At 38.2% G+C, this 18,680-nt stretch overlaps 1 protein-coding gene across 3 annotated transcripts in view; it reads right to left on the reverse strand.

The window, feature by feature from the left end:
* Cep126 (centrosomal protein 126) overlaps positions 1-18,680 on the reverse strand; it is a 46,051-nt gene that overhangs the window by 13,789 nt on the left and 13,582 nt on the right. Inside the window, exons 3-6 of one of the 3 annotated variants that reach the window (XM_055615625.1) lie at positions 17,408-17,553; positions 13,525-13,636; positions 3,980-4,106; positions 501-2,628 (exon numbers count right to left, since the gene is read on the reverse strand). In XM_055615625.1, the coding sequence (XP_055471600.1) occupies positions 501-2,628; positions 3,980-4,106; positions 13,525-13,636; positions 17,408-17,553 (2,513 nt within the window). Of the gene's footprint in view, positions 1-500; positions 2,629-3,979; positions 4,179-5,586; positions 6,723-13,524; positions 13,637-17,407; positions 17,554-18,680 lie in introns of those variants that run through there. The other 2 variants (XM_055615624.1, XM_055615626.1) reach the window with 2 other exon arrangements.

Consider the following 18,680-nt stretch of genomic DNA (forward strand, 5'->3'; position numbering starts at 1 on the left):
AATGACAGAGCTACTTGGGACAATTATCAGATGCTTTTTGTTGTTTTCTCTTTTCAGACATCAAGGAAGTTATAGAAAAGACAAAGCTAGCAAAAGTTTCCAATTTTAATTGAGCACAGATTAGGCAATTCTCTTAAGAACTCCAGGTACTAGAGCAAGTTATATATAGTATTGAGAGCCAAGTTATTTTCAGAAGGCTAAATTATAACTCACTATCTATACAGTACACATTGCCATACACATTAAGAAAAATTTCATATGACTCTAAAGGGTTGTATCTTTTTCTCATAAGAAGGTATACATTTGCCAGGCAGTGGTGGCACATGCCTTTAATCTCAGAACTGGAGAGGCAGAGGCAGAAGCAGAGGCAGAGGCAGGTGGATCTCTGAATTCAAGGCCAGCCTGGGCTACAAAGTGAGTTCTAGGATAGCCAAGCCTACACTGAAAAACCCTGTCTCGAAAAACCAGAAATAAAAAGATGGTATAAAGTTTATCCTTACCAGTGGCCCTCTCATTTTGGCGCCCGTTGTTCCTTTTCCATGAGACAACTGATTCTTCTTCGCTGTTCCTATGAGTAAAAGACTGGTAGCTTTCTTCACAAACAGGACTTCTTTGGGTACAGTATACCATCCCGTCTTGCTGGAAAGCTGTGCCATTTGAATAGTTTCCTTTTGCTGAGGTTTGGCACTCAGAAGAGTAAGGAGATGGGAGAGCTGGGGTCACAGCAAGTAGGTTACAAGTGTCTGAGACTGGGAGAATACTTTCTTGAGTGCACTGGTTCAAATGGTACTCTGTTGGAAGCACACATGCAGAACTTAAACTGTTCTGTGTTGTGACATTTTGAGAATATTCAGGTATGGCTGATTGACATGGAGACACCTGCATATTTTTACCACTGTTTATATATGTTGGTGGTTTAGGTGGAGGATGAGGCATAATTAGTTTCCCCTGAGTTTGGGCCAATGTGTTGGCTTTGATTGAAGACTGTGGCTGGCTGACAGTGGCTTTTCTGTTCATATATACAAGGCCTTTCTGGTCCTTTGCAGACCCTGCTCGTCTAGTGAGCATTGCTCCTCTCAGAGACTTAGCCTTCAGAGTTTTTGGGTCACCAGCATGTACAGGGGCTTTGCTCTCTTCTCTTCTGCAGGCTGACCAGGCTTCTTTTGCAATGCTAGAGTCTGAAGGGAGAGAAGAGTTCACAGGCATACTGTCCGTTTCACAGTAACGGACATCAGTTACTGATGTTCCTACATCAGTAACATTTTCAGAGACAGAATCAGCCTTGGCCTTCTTTCCACCAGCAGAAAGTATAGTAGAACCAGGAACACTTGTTAGGTTGCAGGTGCCACGGTTGGTGTGAGAGGGCTGTAACCTCTGTGGGGCTATTCCGGCCTTGTTCCTCACTAGGTGACCTGCATCTACACTGTTTTCTGTGTTATCGTTTTCGTCAAACCACCGCAGTTTTTTAATAGCCTTGGGGGTTTCTGTACCTTTGCCTTTCTGTTTTGTTAACTCAATACTATCTCTAATAGTTTCAGCCTTTTGATGTCTAAACTTAAAATCCTGACTTATAACTAATGCCCTGAGATAGTCAGGTTCATACCTGGATTCTTTCTTTAATATACTCTTCAGCAGCCCCACCCCATTTTGCTCATGGATGCTGTGTTTCATGCTGTGCTGGTCAGGTAAGTCAGGAGTTACATTGTACAGCGGTGCCGATGGTCCACCCGCTTTGTGTTTTCTATCTTGCGAATAAGAACTTTGCAGTGCACAGGCGGCCTGACAACTGTCTGAAAATAAAGGCAACTTTTCTTTATTATAGTTAAAACAGTTCATCCTCTCACATTTCATATCTCTCAATTCATCTAACTTATCAGAACACTGCACGGGGTGGATTTCTTTTATGCATGTGATGTTCTCGGCTATAGGCCCACCTGACTGTGCTTTAGGTGACAAAACCGGTACAAATGAAGCAGGAATTGAGGCAGTTCTGTTTCCCTGAGTTAACTCAGACAGTCTCTCTTGCATGGAAAATGAAGCTGCTTCCTGGGTTAGAGATTCTGGAGTAGTCCAGGCTCCACTGACTTTAAATGTTGGGCTCTTAATAACTGATGGCCTCTCCCTTTTGTGTGCTTCATCAGTGGGATCACTTGTCCTCACAGTACTACTTTCAGAGGTGCTTTCTCCTTTCTTATCTAGTGCATCTACAGGTGGACTACATACAAAGAACACCGAATCATTAGCAGTTCTTGTGGTTTTTTCCACATTTCTGTTCAAAGTAGGTGGATTTTGTTCTTTATTATTAAAACATTCCCACGAGGGCAGAACACTAAATTTACTTAAAAAATCTGAAAAAGTTGTGGCAGGCTGAGCATTTTGAGTATCTAAGTTTGTAAGCCAATTGTTTATATGCTGAGTTTTAGAGATTGACAGCTTATCTTCATCAAAGGAGTTTAAATGAGATGACTGCAGATTTGCTGACTTGACGGGAGCAGAGTTCTGCTGGGTTGACGTGGAAGGTGCCATACTAAGTGATGCGTATATTTCTTCACGCTCTGCAGCCTCAAGGCTGTCTATACTTGAGAGAGTTTCAGAATTGGTTATCTGATTAACTTCATCATAAAATTTCTGAGGGAGGAAAAAAACGAAACTGTTTTATGCTGTAGACTCACACTATTGTTATTCAATTCTCCTAGACATTAAAAGATAATGTGACTATAAACAATATAGGTATAACATAAGCTACACCTCTGAAGCAGATCTCATGGTAAAAATAAGAAACAAAATCATAATAAAATTTACTTCCTTTCATTTCAACTCCCAAAGTAACTGTGCAATTATTCTGGCCACCATGATAGCTTAGAAATAATTGCTATCCCACTTATGGTATTGGAGTTTCTTTAAGGTTTCATAATACTAAATTCTGAAAAATACTTGTTTATAGATTATACTTTCTTTTTGAAACCTTCATTGGACAGAAAAGACTCTTAAAATGGTTGTGACACAGCAGCTGTCAATTACCACTTGCTTATCAGCTAGACTGTGAATTCATGAACCGTACCCCTTGCATACTGAGATCGTGGGTGGTCCCAGAGAGGCTGCTAGGTCCACTAGGTAATTCTACACATGTCCATATAGGAAGCACTATATGTCAACTCAGTGGGTTTAAGTTGGGAGGGAAAAGTGATGCTCAGGAATAGGGGAGGAGCTAGAAGAAAAGGCGTATACACACTTATAAAATTCTCGAACAATAAAGGGAATTAAAAAAAAAATAAAGTTCTGTGACCCTAATGTGTGAATGTCTGTTGGTAGAAATGATATTCTTTTTTATAAAGGTCTGGAGTAAAGTTTTCAATGCTGGTTGTATTCATAAAAATAAATAAAGTCAGGGTGAGTCAGAAGTTCAATGATAGTGTTGGTTATATAATGAGTTTGAGGCCAGCCTGGGCTAAATTAAATTAGATCCTGTGTCAAAACAAAATTCCAACAGAATGTATGCCAGGGCCTTGTTGGTTCAATTCCCAAATGAGATCCATGCAGTGGTCTTATACTTATTTTACAAATTCTTATGGAAGTATGTGGACTTAGGTTCAAGAACTGTTGGTTTAGGGGCTGGAGACATGGCTCAGTCTTAAAGAACACTTTTTGTCCTTTTAATTAATAACCTAACATCTATATGCGTTGTGATTTTTAGGTCACGTTTTGTAATATAATCTCTAACAATAATACTGTACTTTCAAACAGCTTTTCTGTTTGTCAGAAAATAACACTCAGAAAACACATTTTTTTTCAAATAGATGGAAAAAAAATAACACAGAAAAAAAGAGAGGTCAAGAAAACACTCAAGTTTTCTTTTAGCATCTGTGATGAAGTTGTGCTGACTCAACTGCAGTATTTTTATAGTCTCCACAAACACTGACAAGGAGGACAGAATTATTACTACAAATCAAAACACTAGTAACATAGTTATAGTTCATACTTGCAAATCGCTTAAATGTTGATTCTCTAGGAGTTTCTGTATTTCCTCCAGTTTAAGCTGGAACACATTTTTGTTACTAGATAGGTTTGCTATGTTGTCGTCCTTCATTTCTTTCTCATGGTTAAATCTGTGTAAGAGATATTTCTGATGTTTGTGATCATTTTTTGACAACGTTGAAGGCAAGGCAGAATCTATAGGTCTGTGAACCAGATATGAAAAGATTTAGTACATTTAATGAAATTAACTTATTTCTATAAGTTTATAAATGACACAATTGTATACTATGTGCACATGTCCAGATAATTACATATAAGGATATTGGAGATATATATAGCTATAATAGGACGTTAAGGCAATGGATAATAGACCAAAATGACTGTGTGACCAGAGTGCCAGTAAAGAAGAGCTGCACACTGGGATGCTCATTCATTCATGGTGCTGCCTACTGTATTCCCACTTTCTTAATCACTTGCGCTGGGGAAGAAATCCTGTGAATTTGTAGCCAGTTTCCATTTCTCTAGATACCAATCATCTAGATAATAAGTAATAATATTCATTAGCTTTTGCTCTTAGCTGGTGTCATGGCCAGTATGTATTCCTATATCCTGAAAGACTGGCTGAGACTCAAGCAGATGGAAGTTATGAATGCTGCTTTGTCAGTGTAGGTAGCAAAGTCCTCCCTACATAACCTCCCTAAAGGACTGTGGCTCTTGCTCAACAATGAACAAAAACCTTTGTTTCCAGTTTGTTTCAGGAATATAATCAGAAATATAAGCATATGTTTTTATGCTACAGAAGGAGTATCTGCGATATAATATACTTTTAGTGTGTTCAATCAGGATGTTTTTTTTTTTCTTAAAGATTTATTTAATGTTCTCCCTATACACCAGAAAAGGGCACCAGATCTCATTATAGATGGTTATGAGCCACCATGTGGTTCTGGAAATTGAACTTAAGACCTTTGGAAGAGTAGCCAGTGCTCTTAACCTCTGAGCCATCTCTGCAGCCCAGGACATCATCTTTTTTTACAGTGTTGTGCTGCCTGGAAGCTCAGGGCTCCTATTATTATTATTATTATTATTATTTTGTGCTGCCTATAAACTGACAGCTTGTTACAGTTCAGCATATATACCAAGTGAAAAATCCAATTCCTCCAAGGATACAGTGGGGATGAAGGATACAGCTGACTCTTGTGCTAGGGCCAGTTGTATGAATCCCAAGAATATGTATTACCAACTCATTTATTTCCAGTTAAATCAGAATACAGAAATGTTTTGGAAGGTGGCGTATTGCCACATGTGACATATAACTATCTCCAATACCCACATATGTCTTTACCTATTAGACAGACCAGAATTGTCACATTCAACCATTACTATATTTCTAATTATTTCTTTGTTATTACCTGGAGGTCAGAGCTGGTGAGAAGCTATTTAGCACACTCCTGAACCGTGAGGGCATGTTTCTGTTTTTTTTTTTTTTTTTTTTTATTTTTTTTATTTTTTTTTATACTTTTCTACCCTTATACAACCTTTCCCCTTTAGTCACCCTTCCCAAACAAAACAGCGCTAAATCTACACAAGGTCTAAGAAACTCAATTCATTTACCTTTAAAGTTGTCGTCTCTCAACTTTTTCTTCTCTATTCCTTTCTTCTCTACTCCACTTTCTTCTCTTCTCTTCTCTACTTTCTTCCCCCAGTGAGAATTGAAGGGACGGATAGGAATAAAAGGAGATGGGGAGGTAGAAATCGAGATAGAGTGAAGCATGGGAGGAAAGGAAGAAGAAATCATGAAAGAAGAGGAAGCAGGAGATACTGGAGAGGGAAAAGCTAGATAAGTTGGAGGCAAACACGGAGAGGGAGATGACTGCAAAGGAGAGGGCAAAAGAGGGATAGATGAAATAGGTAAGGGAGGGGAGGTACAACAAGAAGATGAAGGAGAAGACACTGTGGATGAAGAGGAAGAAACTACTCCCAAGGGTGAAGAGGATGTGGAAGCAGAAGGTGATGAGGGCAAAAATGAGGATGGAGAATGACGGGGAGGTGGGTGGGAAAGAGCCAAGGCAGGCAGATGGTCTACAAAGGCCTGGCACTGATTTGACGAGGTTGTGGCTAGTGGAACAGATTTCTGAATTGCCTGACACACATCAAACCTAGCAGAATGTTCAGGTAAAGGAGTGATACAAGAGAGAGTTGGTGCTGGTTGAGTCAGATGACCGGATAAACTGGAAGGCTTCAAAACAGGGAGAGCTTCCAAGGGGCCTGGGGAAACAACCAGCCGAGTTGGAAGGGAACGGCGGTTAAGGGCAGGCTTTAGAGTTGCTGGGGTAGAATGCTGTGCTGCAAGAAAATGTTTCGGTCTGAAAGTTTTGTAAAATAATCTGCTCTGTGAGTCAGAATCAGGAATGTTCAGAGAACTTTGGGGCGGATTAGTTCGAAGGACAGGTGGCCCAGAAGGAAGAGGAGCAGGTAGACTAGGAAAACTGCCTGGAAAGCCAGAAGTAACTGGGGCTGGAGGGGGAGGGAGAGATCTGATAGGATAAGATAGTGATGGGGCTTGTGAAACGGTCTTTGGAAGAGTAGAGGGAACAAATGGAAGGACACGGGTTTGGGGGGTGGGAGAAACAACCGGGTAGCTAGGAAGAATTTCGGGATGATGAGATAGCAATTGGGCCCGTGAAGCAGACAGTTGACCAGTTAAGTAGGGATCAGGATTGGAGATAGCTGGACAGGCAGGAATGGATCTGCATAGGTGGGAAAGTATTTGGACAGGCAAGTAGAAAGAACCTCATTAAGATTTAAAACACTCTATTACTGGGCTGCTTTGTACGCTTTTGATTGATTTTGATTTTATCCTTTCAGGTCCATGCTTGATCTTCCATTGGTCAGCGAGATTCCTCTCTCACTGACTGAAACATGTACACAGATGATTTCCTCTCTTTTCAAAAATGTGGTGCATGGGTTATAAGCTGGACAGTCTAGTTTAAACCACTAGTATGAAAAGCAAATGCAGATCTCTCAGGGCAGTAGGTAGTTCAGAATGGACCATCTCATCACAAATACATGGATATTGGAGATAGATATCTAACAAATAATTTTGTTAGAAAGTTTATCCACCAAAAATGCCAAAAAGATTAGCGTTGTGATGGATGGTTGATTATTTGTGATATTTTAAAAGATAGTACCTTATTAATATTATGTCTTATTACTTCCTGACGGAGTTTCTGGATTCCTGAAAACCTATTGTCCTATTTAAATTGAGGCATAAGCATTAGTCTCCATTTTTCCAAATTTCTGTTTGGAATGATAACGTTAGTATTTTAGAATATTCTTATTCTTCATTAGCATTTTCTGTTAGAGCCACCTCTTGTGCTGAGGCTGTGGTAAGTGGTGGAGCTTGTGCAAAGGCCTACTCAGTTCCCAGCACCATGAGTGCTGCTACACTCTGCATTTCTGGAACTGATTCTTGCTATCACCTGATTTTTGTTTTGTTTTGAGACAGCGTCTCTCTGTGTAGTCTTGACTGTCCTTTACGCACTCTGTAGACAGGCCGGCCTTAAATTCACAGAGATCTGCCTGCTTCTGTCTCCCTGAGTGCTGCGATTACATGCATGTACCACTGTGCCTGGTATCACTTGATTTTTTTACCCAGTTTATGTTTATCTTCCACTGAATGTATTTATAACATAATAGCTTATTACTTCTTGCATAAACATTTGCAATAAATTTCTAAGAACCTAATATATGATCACTAATAGTCTAAAATTTCATACTTATATAACATTTAGTTTATAGACTATTTAGTATATAATATTTAACACTGTGAGTTATTTCTGTTTATTAGTTAACCATAGTATTTTCTCCCACAGATTATATCTATATGCTTTTCAAATGAAGATTTATGCTATATACACATACACACACACACAATTCACAGTCAAAAGTATATTATAAAAACATGAAAGGTAGATATTTTGATACATAATGAAGGTTATGTCTCACAAAGACAATATATAATATTTAGTTATTTTTTAGTATAGATTTGCTAAAATAATGTGTTTCTTTGCTTCAGAAGAATTGAAGTTATTTCAAGTGTTTAAACTTTAAAACAACTGAGCACTGCTGAGCAAGAAAAAGAACAATGCTTTCATTCATTGTACAAAAGAGTTGTTTTTAAGATTAAAAATATATGATCAACACAAAATAATAATTGAACACAGAAAAGGAAACTGGAAAGTGAAGGGTCTCTATAAAAATGCTAAGTGGTTTAGAAGCTTTTTTTAAAAAATATTAATCACAGGTTATTTACTTTGTATCCCAGCCGTAGCCCTATCCCTCATTCCCTCCCACTCCCACCATCCCTCCCTCATCTCCTCCCTGCCCCTTTCCAAGTCCACTGATAGGGGAGAACCTCCTCCCCTGGTTTAGAAGCTTTAAGGTCAGTGCTCCCTATGAATTTTCCTGCCATGGCCATTATGTGCTATCTTCTGTGCAGACAAGCTTTCCCATAATATTCTAAAGTCATGCTGCCTGGATGTGTCCAACTCTGGTTTCTTAACATATTTCTAGCTTGTTTCACTTCAATATGTTGCTTTGCTTATGATGAAATACTTAACCCAATCACTGTACAACAGAAATGTGAACACTGTCTTTACTGGTTTAGTTTTCCAGCTATTACCTTTTTCTACCTTTCTGGTTGCCCCTTCTCATGCTCACACTTGAGGCCAGCCTTTTGGAACTTTTGGGTTTGGAGACCTTCCTCCTATTACTCTACTAGAACTTGTGGAATCTTCTATAACTGACTGTGAGATTCTCTGTATCTGCATGTCTCTAAAAGGACTGACAAGATTCTTTTATCCTTCTCAATGGGCTAATTCAGTATTGGGGGTACCTTTCTTTCTATTTATTTTATTATGGTTTATTCACTTTGTATCCCACCTGTAGCCCCATCCCTCATTCCCTCCCAATCCCACCCTCCCTCATTCTTCTCTTCCCATGCTCCTCCCCAAGTCCACTGATAGGGGAGGTCCTCCTCCCCTTCCCTCTGACTCTAGCCTATCAGGTCTCATCAGGACTGTCTGCATTGTCCTTCTCTGTGTCCTGGTAAGGCTGCTTCCCCCTCAGGGGTAGGTGATCAAAGAGCCAGGCACTGAGTTCATGTCAGAGACAGTCCCTGTTCCCATTACTATGGAACCCACTTGGAGACTGAACTCCCATGGGCTACATCTGTGCAGGGGTTCTAGGTTACTTCCACGCATGGTCCTTGGTAGGAGTAACAGTCTCAGAAAAGACCCCAGGGGCCCAGATTTGTTGGTTCTGTTGCTCTCCTTGTGGAGCTCCTAGCTCCTCCAGGTCTTTCTATCTCCCCCTTCTTTCATAAGATTTCCTGCACTCTGCCAAAAATTTGGCTATGAGTCTCAGCATCTGCTTTGATACCCTGCAGGGTAGAGTCTTCCAGAGGCCCTCTGTGGTAGGTTCCTTCCCTGTTCCCTCTTTTCTCCCTCTTCCTGTGTCTGTCCTGTTTGCCTTTCTGAGTGAGGATTGGGGGATAACTTTCTCCATTGTTTCCTTGGGAAGTGGCTCACCCACTGTGATGGCATTGTTTCTCAATGGTGCTGTCACTTTTAAGAGGCATGGACTCTGCAAAAACTAGCTTTCAACTGCTTTATAGCCTGCTCTGAAGAATGTTCCTATCTAAAGATAATGTCTTGTTAATATATGGCATTCTGACTTTTTAACTCAAAACCACCACTGATAGACACTAACCACTGTTATCTGTGATGACTGTCACATCTGTATTCATGGCCTAGACTTCTTGTTACAAGGAACTGGTTCCTGAAAACCCTACATTTCAAACTTACAACATGCCCTATCTTGCTGTCAACTACTCTCTCCCTAAACCTGTTGATTCCTCCTTCATAATCATATTCTTTTCAATGTGACAAAATGCTTACCATGAGCTCTACTCTCTTTCTTATCCTCATCCTTAAATTTTGATAAGTGGCTTCAGCATTTCACCATCTACTTGCTGACCAAACTGTCTCTGGAATCATCCTTGACTCTTTCCCATCTTCTACTTCCCTCCTTGGCAGCTCATAAGCCTGACTCATCACTTTGACTGACTAAAGTTATCGAATTTTCCCACCTTCAGTCTACCCCTATTCATTTGGCAAAACCTCCAAAACATAAATATAGAGAGCTTGCTTCAATTCTTTCACTGATTATTTCTAGAACACATTACTTAAAGCTCTTCCTGGTTTAATTCTTGGCTTTCTTTCTAACTTTCCTACCCACAACTCCCTTTAAAAAGTTAAGCTAATTAACCTGCAGGAAGTGCTTATCTCTGATGAACGTCATCCCCATTTGTGTAACACGGTTTCAGGTCAAGTTCTACCCTCAGTGCATTCATTTACATCTATGGTATTTTCTGCTTATTTCTGGATTTTTAAAAAAATATGTACAGCACTATAGGAAACAAATGTATGTGTAGGACCTACCCAATATACTGAATAAAACCACAGTCTGATTTCAGAAACAAAATATTAAAAACATTTAAGTAACAATAAAATCATAACCTTCGTATCTCTTTTTAGTCCTCTTATATCAATTTTTTTTTTTTTGGTGTGTGTGTGTGTGTGTGTGTGTGTGTGTGTGTGTGTGTGTTTGTTGTTGTTTTTTCTTTTTTTGAGACAGGGTTTCTCTGTTTAGCCATGGCTGTCCTGGACTCACTCTGTAGACCAGGCTGGCCTGGAAATCCCAGAGATCCGCCTGACTCTCCCTCCCGAGTGCTGGGATGACAGGCGTGCGCCATCACACCCGGCTTTCTTATTTCAGTTTTGATAACAAAGTTAACATTTATAACTGGACTCCTAGCTTCTGATTTAAAAAGCTTAAGTAAAAAAATTAAAATATCACCAAATTCTCTTTTTAAGTGAAGTTCACTGTAAAAATCTCACAAATAAATAAAAACATTACACATCAAAATTAGTCAGACCCAAAGTCTATACAACTTAACAAACTTATATCCAGTTAGAATTGCCATTTGAAATGGAAATTGTGAAGCTTCTCAATAAATTTTACATTTTTAGTACTGAATATACTTTATTCACAATTCTACCAACAAATAAAAAAATCATGATAAAATTAGCACTAGAAAAACAATTGGTTTTATATTATTTTCATAATTCATATCCATTCCTGCAGTCACTTCTTTCTCATCACATATTTAGCTTTGTTTTCATGTTAGACTGTACCCACATGTACATTTGTTTACATATGTACATATTATTGGTTAGATTCCATATATGAGAGAGAATATGTGATTTATTTCTTTCTGAAATGGTGTGATCTTGTGATCTCACTTGATCCATCTTTTTCCTATACATTTTAAAAATTTATTTTTCTTTAGAGCTGAGCAGTGTTTCATTATATAAGCATATATATAATTTTGACCTATGTGTATATATACACACACATATATATACACATATACATAGATATATATACACATATACCAAAATTATCCATTCATCTATTGATGGATAACAAAGACGGTTCTTTGCGATCGTGAATAAAGCAGCAATAAACAAGGGGTGCAAACATCTCCCTGATAGGGTATGGAGTTGTCTGGGTACATGCCCAGGAGTGAAATAGCTGGGTTATACAGTGGTTTTATTTTTATTTATTTATTTATTTTTTGAGAAGTCTCCAACTTCTAGCTACAGAATTCTCACCTTTACCTTTGCTGCTTTCATTTTCCTTACATTATCATACCAAACACATAATGCATTCTTTTCATAAAATAGCTTATCTTTTCTCCCTTCCTTCCTCTCTCCATTATCCACTCTCTGTCTCCCCCCATATCCACAACTGTATGTAATGATTATAATGCTATGTTTAAAAAATGATTTTGCTTAAAATTCTGTTAAAATCTCAGGAATAAGTTTATATTTCACTTCCTTTAAAGTTATATATATATATATTTTTTGTGCGTTTCTGTGTGGACATACACACACATGCCACCGAATGCATGTGGAAGACAGAAGATACCTTGCATTGCGTTGGTCCTAGGATCGAATGCAGGCTGTCAAGCTTGGCGGCAAGTTTATTTACTTGCTAAGCCATCTTGATGGTCCCAAAGTTTCTACTTCGTAACATACAGATCTACCTCTCTCTAATCACGTATCCAGGTAAGCTCTTAGTATGTGTATTCTCTGATTCGCCTGCACTACCAGTATTTATTTTTATGGGTCTCTGTCTCTTTGCCCATTTCTGCCTTTTTCCTCTCTCACTCTCTCTGTAGTGCTGGGATGAAACCTGGGTCTGGTGCATGCTCAGTGAGCACACTACCCTGAGCTACAGTGCCAGCAGATTCCACTACACGTTACCCTCAATATATTATCACTTGTGGACTTTGCATGTGCTATTCATCACTGGTCCTCATGAACTCACGTTTTCTTCAAAGCTTGGCTGAAGCATTCCTAGATTCTTTAAAATAAAGAGTCTAGTTCTTTCTCAGACTCTAATGAATACTCTAATGAAAGGATTAAATTATTTGTTTTTAGCTCTAATGAAGAGGACTTTTGACCAGAGGAATTCTGAAAATGAAATAATATTCTAGATATATAAATAATAAGAACATTTACACCTGAACTATTAATATCTCCACACAAGTGTTCTGATTACTTCTACTCATTTGACTATAACTAATGTGATTTTTTTGTGGTGCTGGGGATCAATCCCAGGCCTTACATATGTGAAGCTATGACCCCAGTCCTGATGTTTCCCAAAGCATCATTTTACTTCTCTCTTAAGGTTATAGATTAAGGACTACATATATTTTAATTAAAAAAAGATTTATTTTTATTCAAACTGATATACCTGCATGTATGTATATAAGAGGGCATCAGATCCCTTGGAACTGTAGTTACAGTCATCATGTGGGTGCTGGGAATTGAACCTAGTTCCTCTGAAAAGCAGCCAGTGCTCTTAACCACTGAGCCATCTCTCCAGCCTCCAGCATTGTATTTTTAACAGTCTATTCCACATTGCTTTCCAATGCTTCATCTAGTTTTCTACATATACTAACATCAAAACACATTTATGGAGGAAGCCTGGTGTCTGGTGAATCCACGTAACTACTTTAATAAGAATTACTGTGCAATTCTGGAGAGAACAAGAGACTAGTTTTTACTGAGACAACAACAACAAAAATATTCTGAGTGAGAAAAAAGAACACTGCAACCATAAAATTATTCTTTTTAGAGTAAATTTGTACCAATGCAATATAAAGAATTCTCTCTTCAGTATAGGCAACAACAAACATCAATATATTAAAATAGTTGATATTTTACATAAAATATTCAGTATTACAGAAAATTACAATTCTGACTTAATTCATTAAGAATTAAAAATAATAAATTCTAAAACAAAAATAAGGATTTACCAGTGAAAAAGATGACAAATTCAGTGAGTAGAAAGCCACTGGTTATTACACTGAGTAGTAGCAGTTCAGTAATACTACCATAGTCATAATAAATTACTTACCGCCAGTCTGTTGCTGGCTTTCGGGAAAGAGGAATGTTTACTTCTGATTTTAAGTTGGATTCTTGAATTTGTTTAAGGGCTTCTTCTAATGGAGGAACTGGAGTTTGAAAAACTAATGGAATAGTAAACAAACAAATAAACAAACAGTAAAGAATCATTCTACCACCAATGATTTCATGATATATAATTTACCTGGCTGATAAAATATTTCAAATCTCTTGTATAATATATTTGCAATAGAATAAAAAATTCAATTTTGACATGTAAGTCCTAAGAAAGAAACTGTTACTTTGAGATTTCATCATCAATTTTATGAAAATATTTGGAAAAAAGAAAATTTGAAAAACATAGGACTTTCTGATATATAAAATCTACGTTTGATCTCATCTTCTCAAAATTTTAACGACAATTTTTTAAATATTCCTGTGAATGAAATGAAATCAACTAATATTTGGGCATTTACTGCTATACAGCTTATTTCAAGCACTTTGCAAGTACGCTCATCCTGGCTATGACACAGGGACTATTTGAATTTTACAACCAAGGAAGCAGAGTTAAGAAAGAGGCAAGTGGCCTCCTCAGTCATACACTACGTGGACACTGCCTCACACTGCTCTGTAAACCTCTCATCCACCCTTGCTTTCTCATTACATCCACGTTCAAAGCCTTTAAATGTGTACTATCATACTCAACATACTCTCTTTCCCTTGCTTCTAATGCTCTCCCTCTCACTGTTCATCCTGTTAAAAATATGGCTGTCTTTTAAGAATGTAGCCCCCTTGCATCCCTGGCGTATGGAGATACTATGTTCTACTCATCAAATGCTATACATAATTCAAAGCCTAGGGGTAGAGATGATTTTCCAGCTCTAACTCTTTATGGAAACCTAACTTTTTTTTTTTTTAAAGATTTATTTACTATGTACACAGTGTTCTACCGCATATACACCTGCACACCAGAAGAAGGAACCGATGGTTGTGAGCCACCATGTTGTTGCTGGGAATTGAATTCAGGACCTCTAGACGTACTAGAAGCACAGCCAGTGCTCGTAACCCCTGAGACATGTCTCCAGCCCTGGAGAGATGGGGCTAACTTTTTTTTTTCAAGACAGGGTTTGTCTGTGTAGCCCTGGCTGTCCTGGAACTCTCTCTGTAGACCAGGCTGGCTTTAAATGTGCATAGATCTGCCTGCCTCTGCCTCACAAGTGCTGGATTAAAGGTGTGTGCCACTACTGCAGGGCTTGAAACGTAACACTAAAATTAAAAAACAAAAAAACCTTTTTACTTTTAAAATATTCATGTCAACACACTTCCCCACTATTCAGCTGTCTGTAATTTTCTCCAAAATGTTTAAACAAAGCCAGTGTACTACTACATGGGAGTTATTTCAAACTTGAATTCTAGACACGAGAGGGTAATGGGAGTAAATATGATAATATATACATGTATGAAAAGATAAAAATAAAATTTATTACATATAATGAATATGTTAGTAAAAACTGCTATTTATTAGTGCATATTTTGTGTGACGCTCTCTGACATGTTTCTAAGGCATTGTTTTCCCTGTAGCTTTTCTTTTCCTATACGCAATAATCTTATCAATTGTGGTATGTGAAATAGATAACCTCTTGTGTCTATATACAGTTACAGCTCAACTGAGGGAACTTAACACCTCTTTCCAGAGTTAGTGTCTTCCTGGCCTTTTTAACTCCAGCATGTTTCTACTTTTATCCACAGTGCAAGCTGTCACTATAACTATCCTTCTATCCAACACATTTCACGGTGAGAGGCCTCCCTCCATTGTCCATTTCCTTTCTTAGTAAGAGCTCATAGTGTTAGGAGTAGAAACATACCTGATATCAAGAAAATTTCAGGTTCCCTTACACATGGAGCCAAACAAATAAATAAAAACACATGCATGAAGGCTTCTAAGGAAAGATTTAAGGGGATTCAGTGGCATAACTTTACCTCTTCCTCTGTTTTTTTCTGTCTAGAACACCGATCCCCTGGCTGGCAATTTGGTAGCCAGCATACACCCAAGAGGAAAGACAGAAACCATCTAGAAACTGATTAGCTATCAGATAGCCAAGTCTGTGTCCTGACACCATACAAACATTGAACCAGCTTTTGACTCTGACCTCAGGATTCATTCTATGAGAGAAAAAGAAATCTCTAGCATGTTTTGGTGTCTTTTGATTATGTCAGTGTTCTTTGCAGCCCCTCTTTATATTAAGATTCCTTACTGACCCAGAAATGGCTTGCTTTCCAGTTCTGAATGGCATTTTGTATATAAAGATGAGCTTTCTAGCATGGCATACAACGTTCTCCAGGAGTTGGCACCAACTGACTTCTTTTAGTTTCAAGTTAGTATTCTTCTTGTCTTATGCCCTGACTTAAGTTTCAATACTCTGAAAGACACAGTTCATTTACATGAGCTGTTTCTTCCGTTCTCCTTGCCTGGCAAGATACTGATTCAAGAGTCACATATGGGAAGCGGGACTGCCTCTGACATAATCTGATTGGCCTGCTCTTTGATCACCTCCCCCTAAGGGGGGAGCAGCCTTACCAGGCCACAGAAGATGACAATGCAGCCACTTCTGATGAGAACTGATAGACTAAGATCAGAAAGAAGGAGAGGGGGACCTCCCCTATCAGTGGACTTGGGGAGTGACATGCATGCAGAAAGGGGAGGGAGGGTGGGATCGGGAGGGGAGGAGGGAGAGGCTTATGGGGGGGGATACAAAATGAATAAAGTGTAATTAATAAAAGTTAAATTAAAAAAAAAGGAAAAAAAAGAGTCACATATGTCATTTTATGGAAACAATGGCCTAGGGTCCTGACATAGGTTTAGCATTCTTTCTTATGTTTTCACAGCTGTTAAACGTTCTGCTATCACATCAATTATTGTGCCAACGATACTGTTTAAATTCTTATCCAAAATACACTGTGGTTTTTGGTGTGAGAGTATAATAACATATTTCTGTAGCTAGCCCAGTGTAGCTGGGGACATGACGGTATTGCCAACCTTCTTTCTTTAGTGAGCTTGGACATATTATTAGTTCTGCCTTGCTATTTAAGGTCTAAACGTGGATGTGATATAAAAGCATCAATCATATTCACACTTAAATTTTTTTAAATATATTTGTGTATGTGTGTGGGTGTAGGTGTGTGTGGGTGTGGAGGCTGATGCTGGGTGTCTGCTTTAATCGCTCTCCACTTTATTCAGGCAGGGTCTCACATTTGAACCCAGAGCTTATCAAGAGTAGCCAGTAGCTTGCTCCAGAAATGCCCTGTGCTTCTATGTGCTGTGAGTACAGGCTGCCACATTTGCCTGATTTTCCTGTGGTTCTGGATATGCAGACTGCAGCCTCATGCCTCTCAAGGGCTTTATCCATGCAGCCATCTCTTCGACCCAATTATATTTAAATTCTTAATTGGTTATGGGTCATAGATTATTAGATTGTATTACTTTGTAGACTTTTTGCCAATCTTTCAGATAAAAATTTGAAGCAAACCACAAGTAAACTGTCAGAATGAATGTGACACTAATTTCCTCAACCTAACTGTTAAATTTTCTTTCTGTGAAGTTATTTACAAAATTGACTTTAAAAAGACAAAACATTATGAACTAGCGTGAAGTTGAAAGAAATTTGTGAATGAATAAAGAATTTACTAATGGAGCCATCACAATATTCTCTAAATTAAATTGAAATCAAATTCCCGTTTTTCATTTGGTTAAAGTACCTGTTACTCAAGCAGTACACCGGGCTGCTATGCTTTCAGTTTCTGCTTTACCTTTTTATTAATGTATAATTTTATTTTTTCCTGAAATTTGAATGCAACTTTCATTTTTGTTTTCAGAATTATTCCAGGGCTGACGTTACCTGCTCTCCTTCTTTGAAAGAGAGGAATATGGGCACGCTGGAATTTTTCAGTCACTTCTTCAAACTTCTGTTTTCTCTGCTGCAGGATTCTTTCTCTGATTTGATACTCTCTTTCTTCCTGTTCTCTGAGTTTCTCTTCGAAAGCTCTACATTTAAGATATAAAGGAAATAGGAGAGATAGACAAGAAGCTGAATAAAACAGAATAGATGGTTTGAAAAGTTTTTATTTTACTCAGAGGAAACAAATTTCAGATTTTAAACAAGCCACTGGCTAAGAATTTAAATGTTTGTAAAATAGTAATTTCAGACCATGATTCAGTTTTTTTTGTAACTGAGAGAAGGTTCTGCAGTGAGGCCCCTTTCTGATTTTTCAGGCCTGCTAATGTACCCTGCTGGGCAAAAAGCCTTTTCTAAGAGCCACACTGATTCTGGTACTTACTAGTGACAAAAGCAGCCTTGCAAATTACGAGGGAGTAAAAAAAAAAAAAATGACTTTTTCCTTTTACATAAAAAGTTTAAAATTAGCTGTCATATAAGTTTTATGTGCTTATGTTAAAAAGTTGGTTTTTATCTTCCTTTATAAATATGGAACCCAGAACTCTTCAGCAAAGTTACAAACATCTGCCCTGTAACGACCAGTTTTAAAAACTATTTACCATTGTTATGTGAGGTGAGTTGCCTATGCTACAAGTAACTAGTGGTGGTCAGAGGCCGACTCGGTGGCACCGGTTTGTTTCCTTCCATCTGTATGGGGTCCCAGGGGTCAAACCCAAGTTTCAGGTTTGCAAGGCAAACATCTTTATCTACTGAGCTATCTTGTCTGCCCCAAGTCCCCACTTCTCTTAACTTTCCTCTTTATTTCCTCTAGGCACTTTATTTTATCTTCTCTATTTTAGTTGTACTACCTTAAACAGTTAGTTTCACTCTTGTAAAATATGTGTTTGTATTACTCAAGACCTGTTTGATTAAAAGGAAGAATACAACGTCAGCCTGACACTGGTAGGAAAGCATCCAAAGGCACTACTTTATTGTGTATGAACTTGGGGGACAGCTGGATGAACTCTTTTAAGGTTCTTCCTGTTCCAGGTTACCATGGCCACTGTTAAAGGCCTGCCTTGTTTAAGAAACTGGGGGACAGAGCTTTAGATTTTCAAGAGATGCCTCAAAACCATATAAAGTGAGAACTGATGCCCTCTTCAGTCATACAGTCATACATGCAAATAGAGCATATATATATATATATATATATATATATATATATATATATATATAT

Source organism: Psammomys obesus, unplaced genomic scaffold (genome assembly GCF_907164565.1).
Source record: "Psammomys obesus unplaced genomic scaffold, mPsaObe1.curated_primary_1811, whole genome shotgun sequence".
Lineage (NCBI taxonomy): Eukaryota > Metazoa > Chordata > Mammalia > Rodentia > Muridae > Psammomys > Psammomys obesus.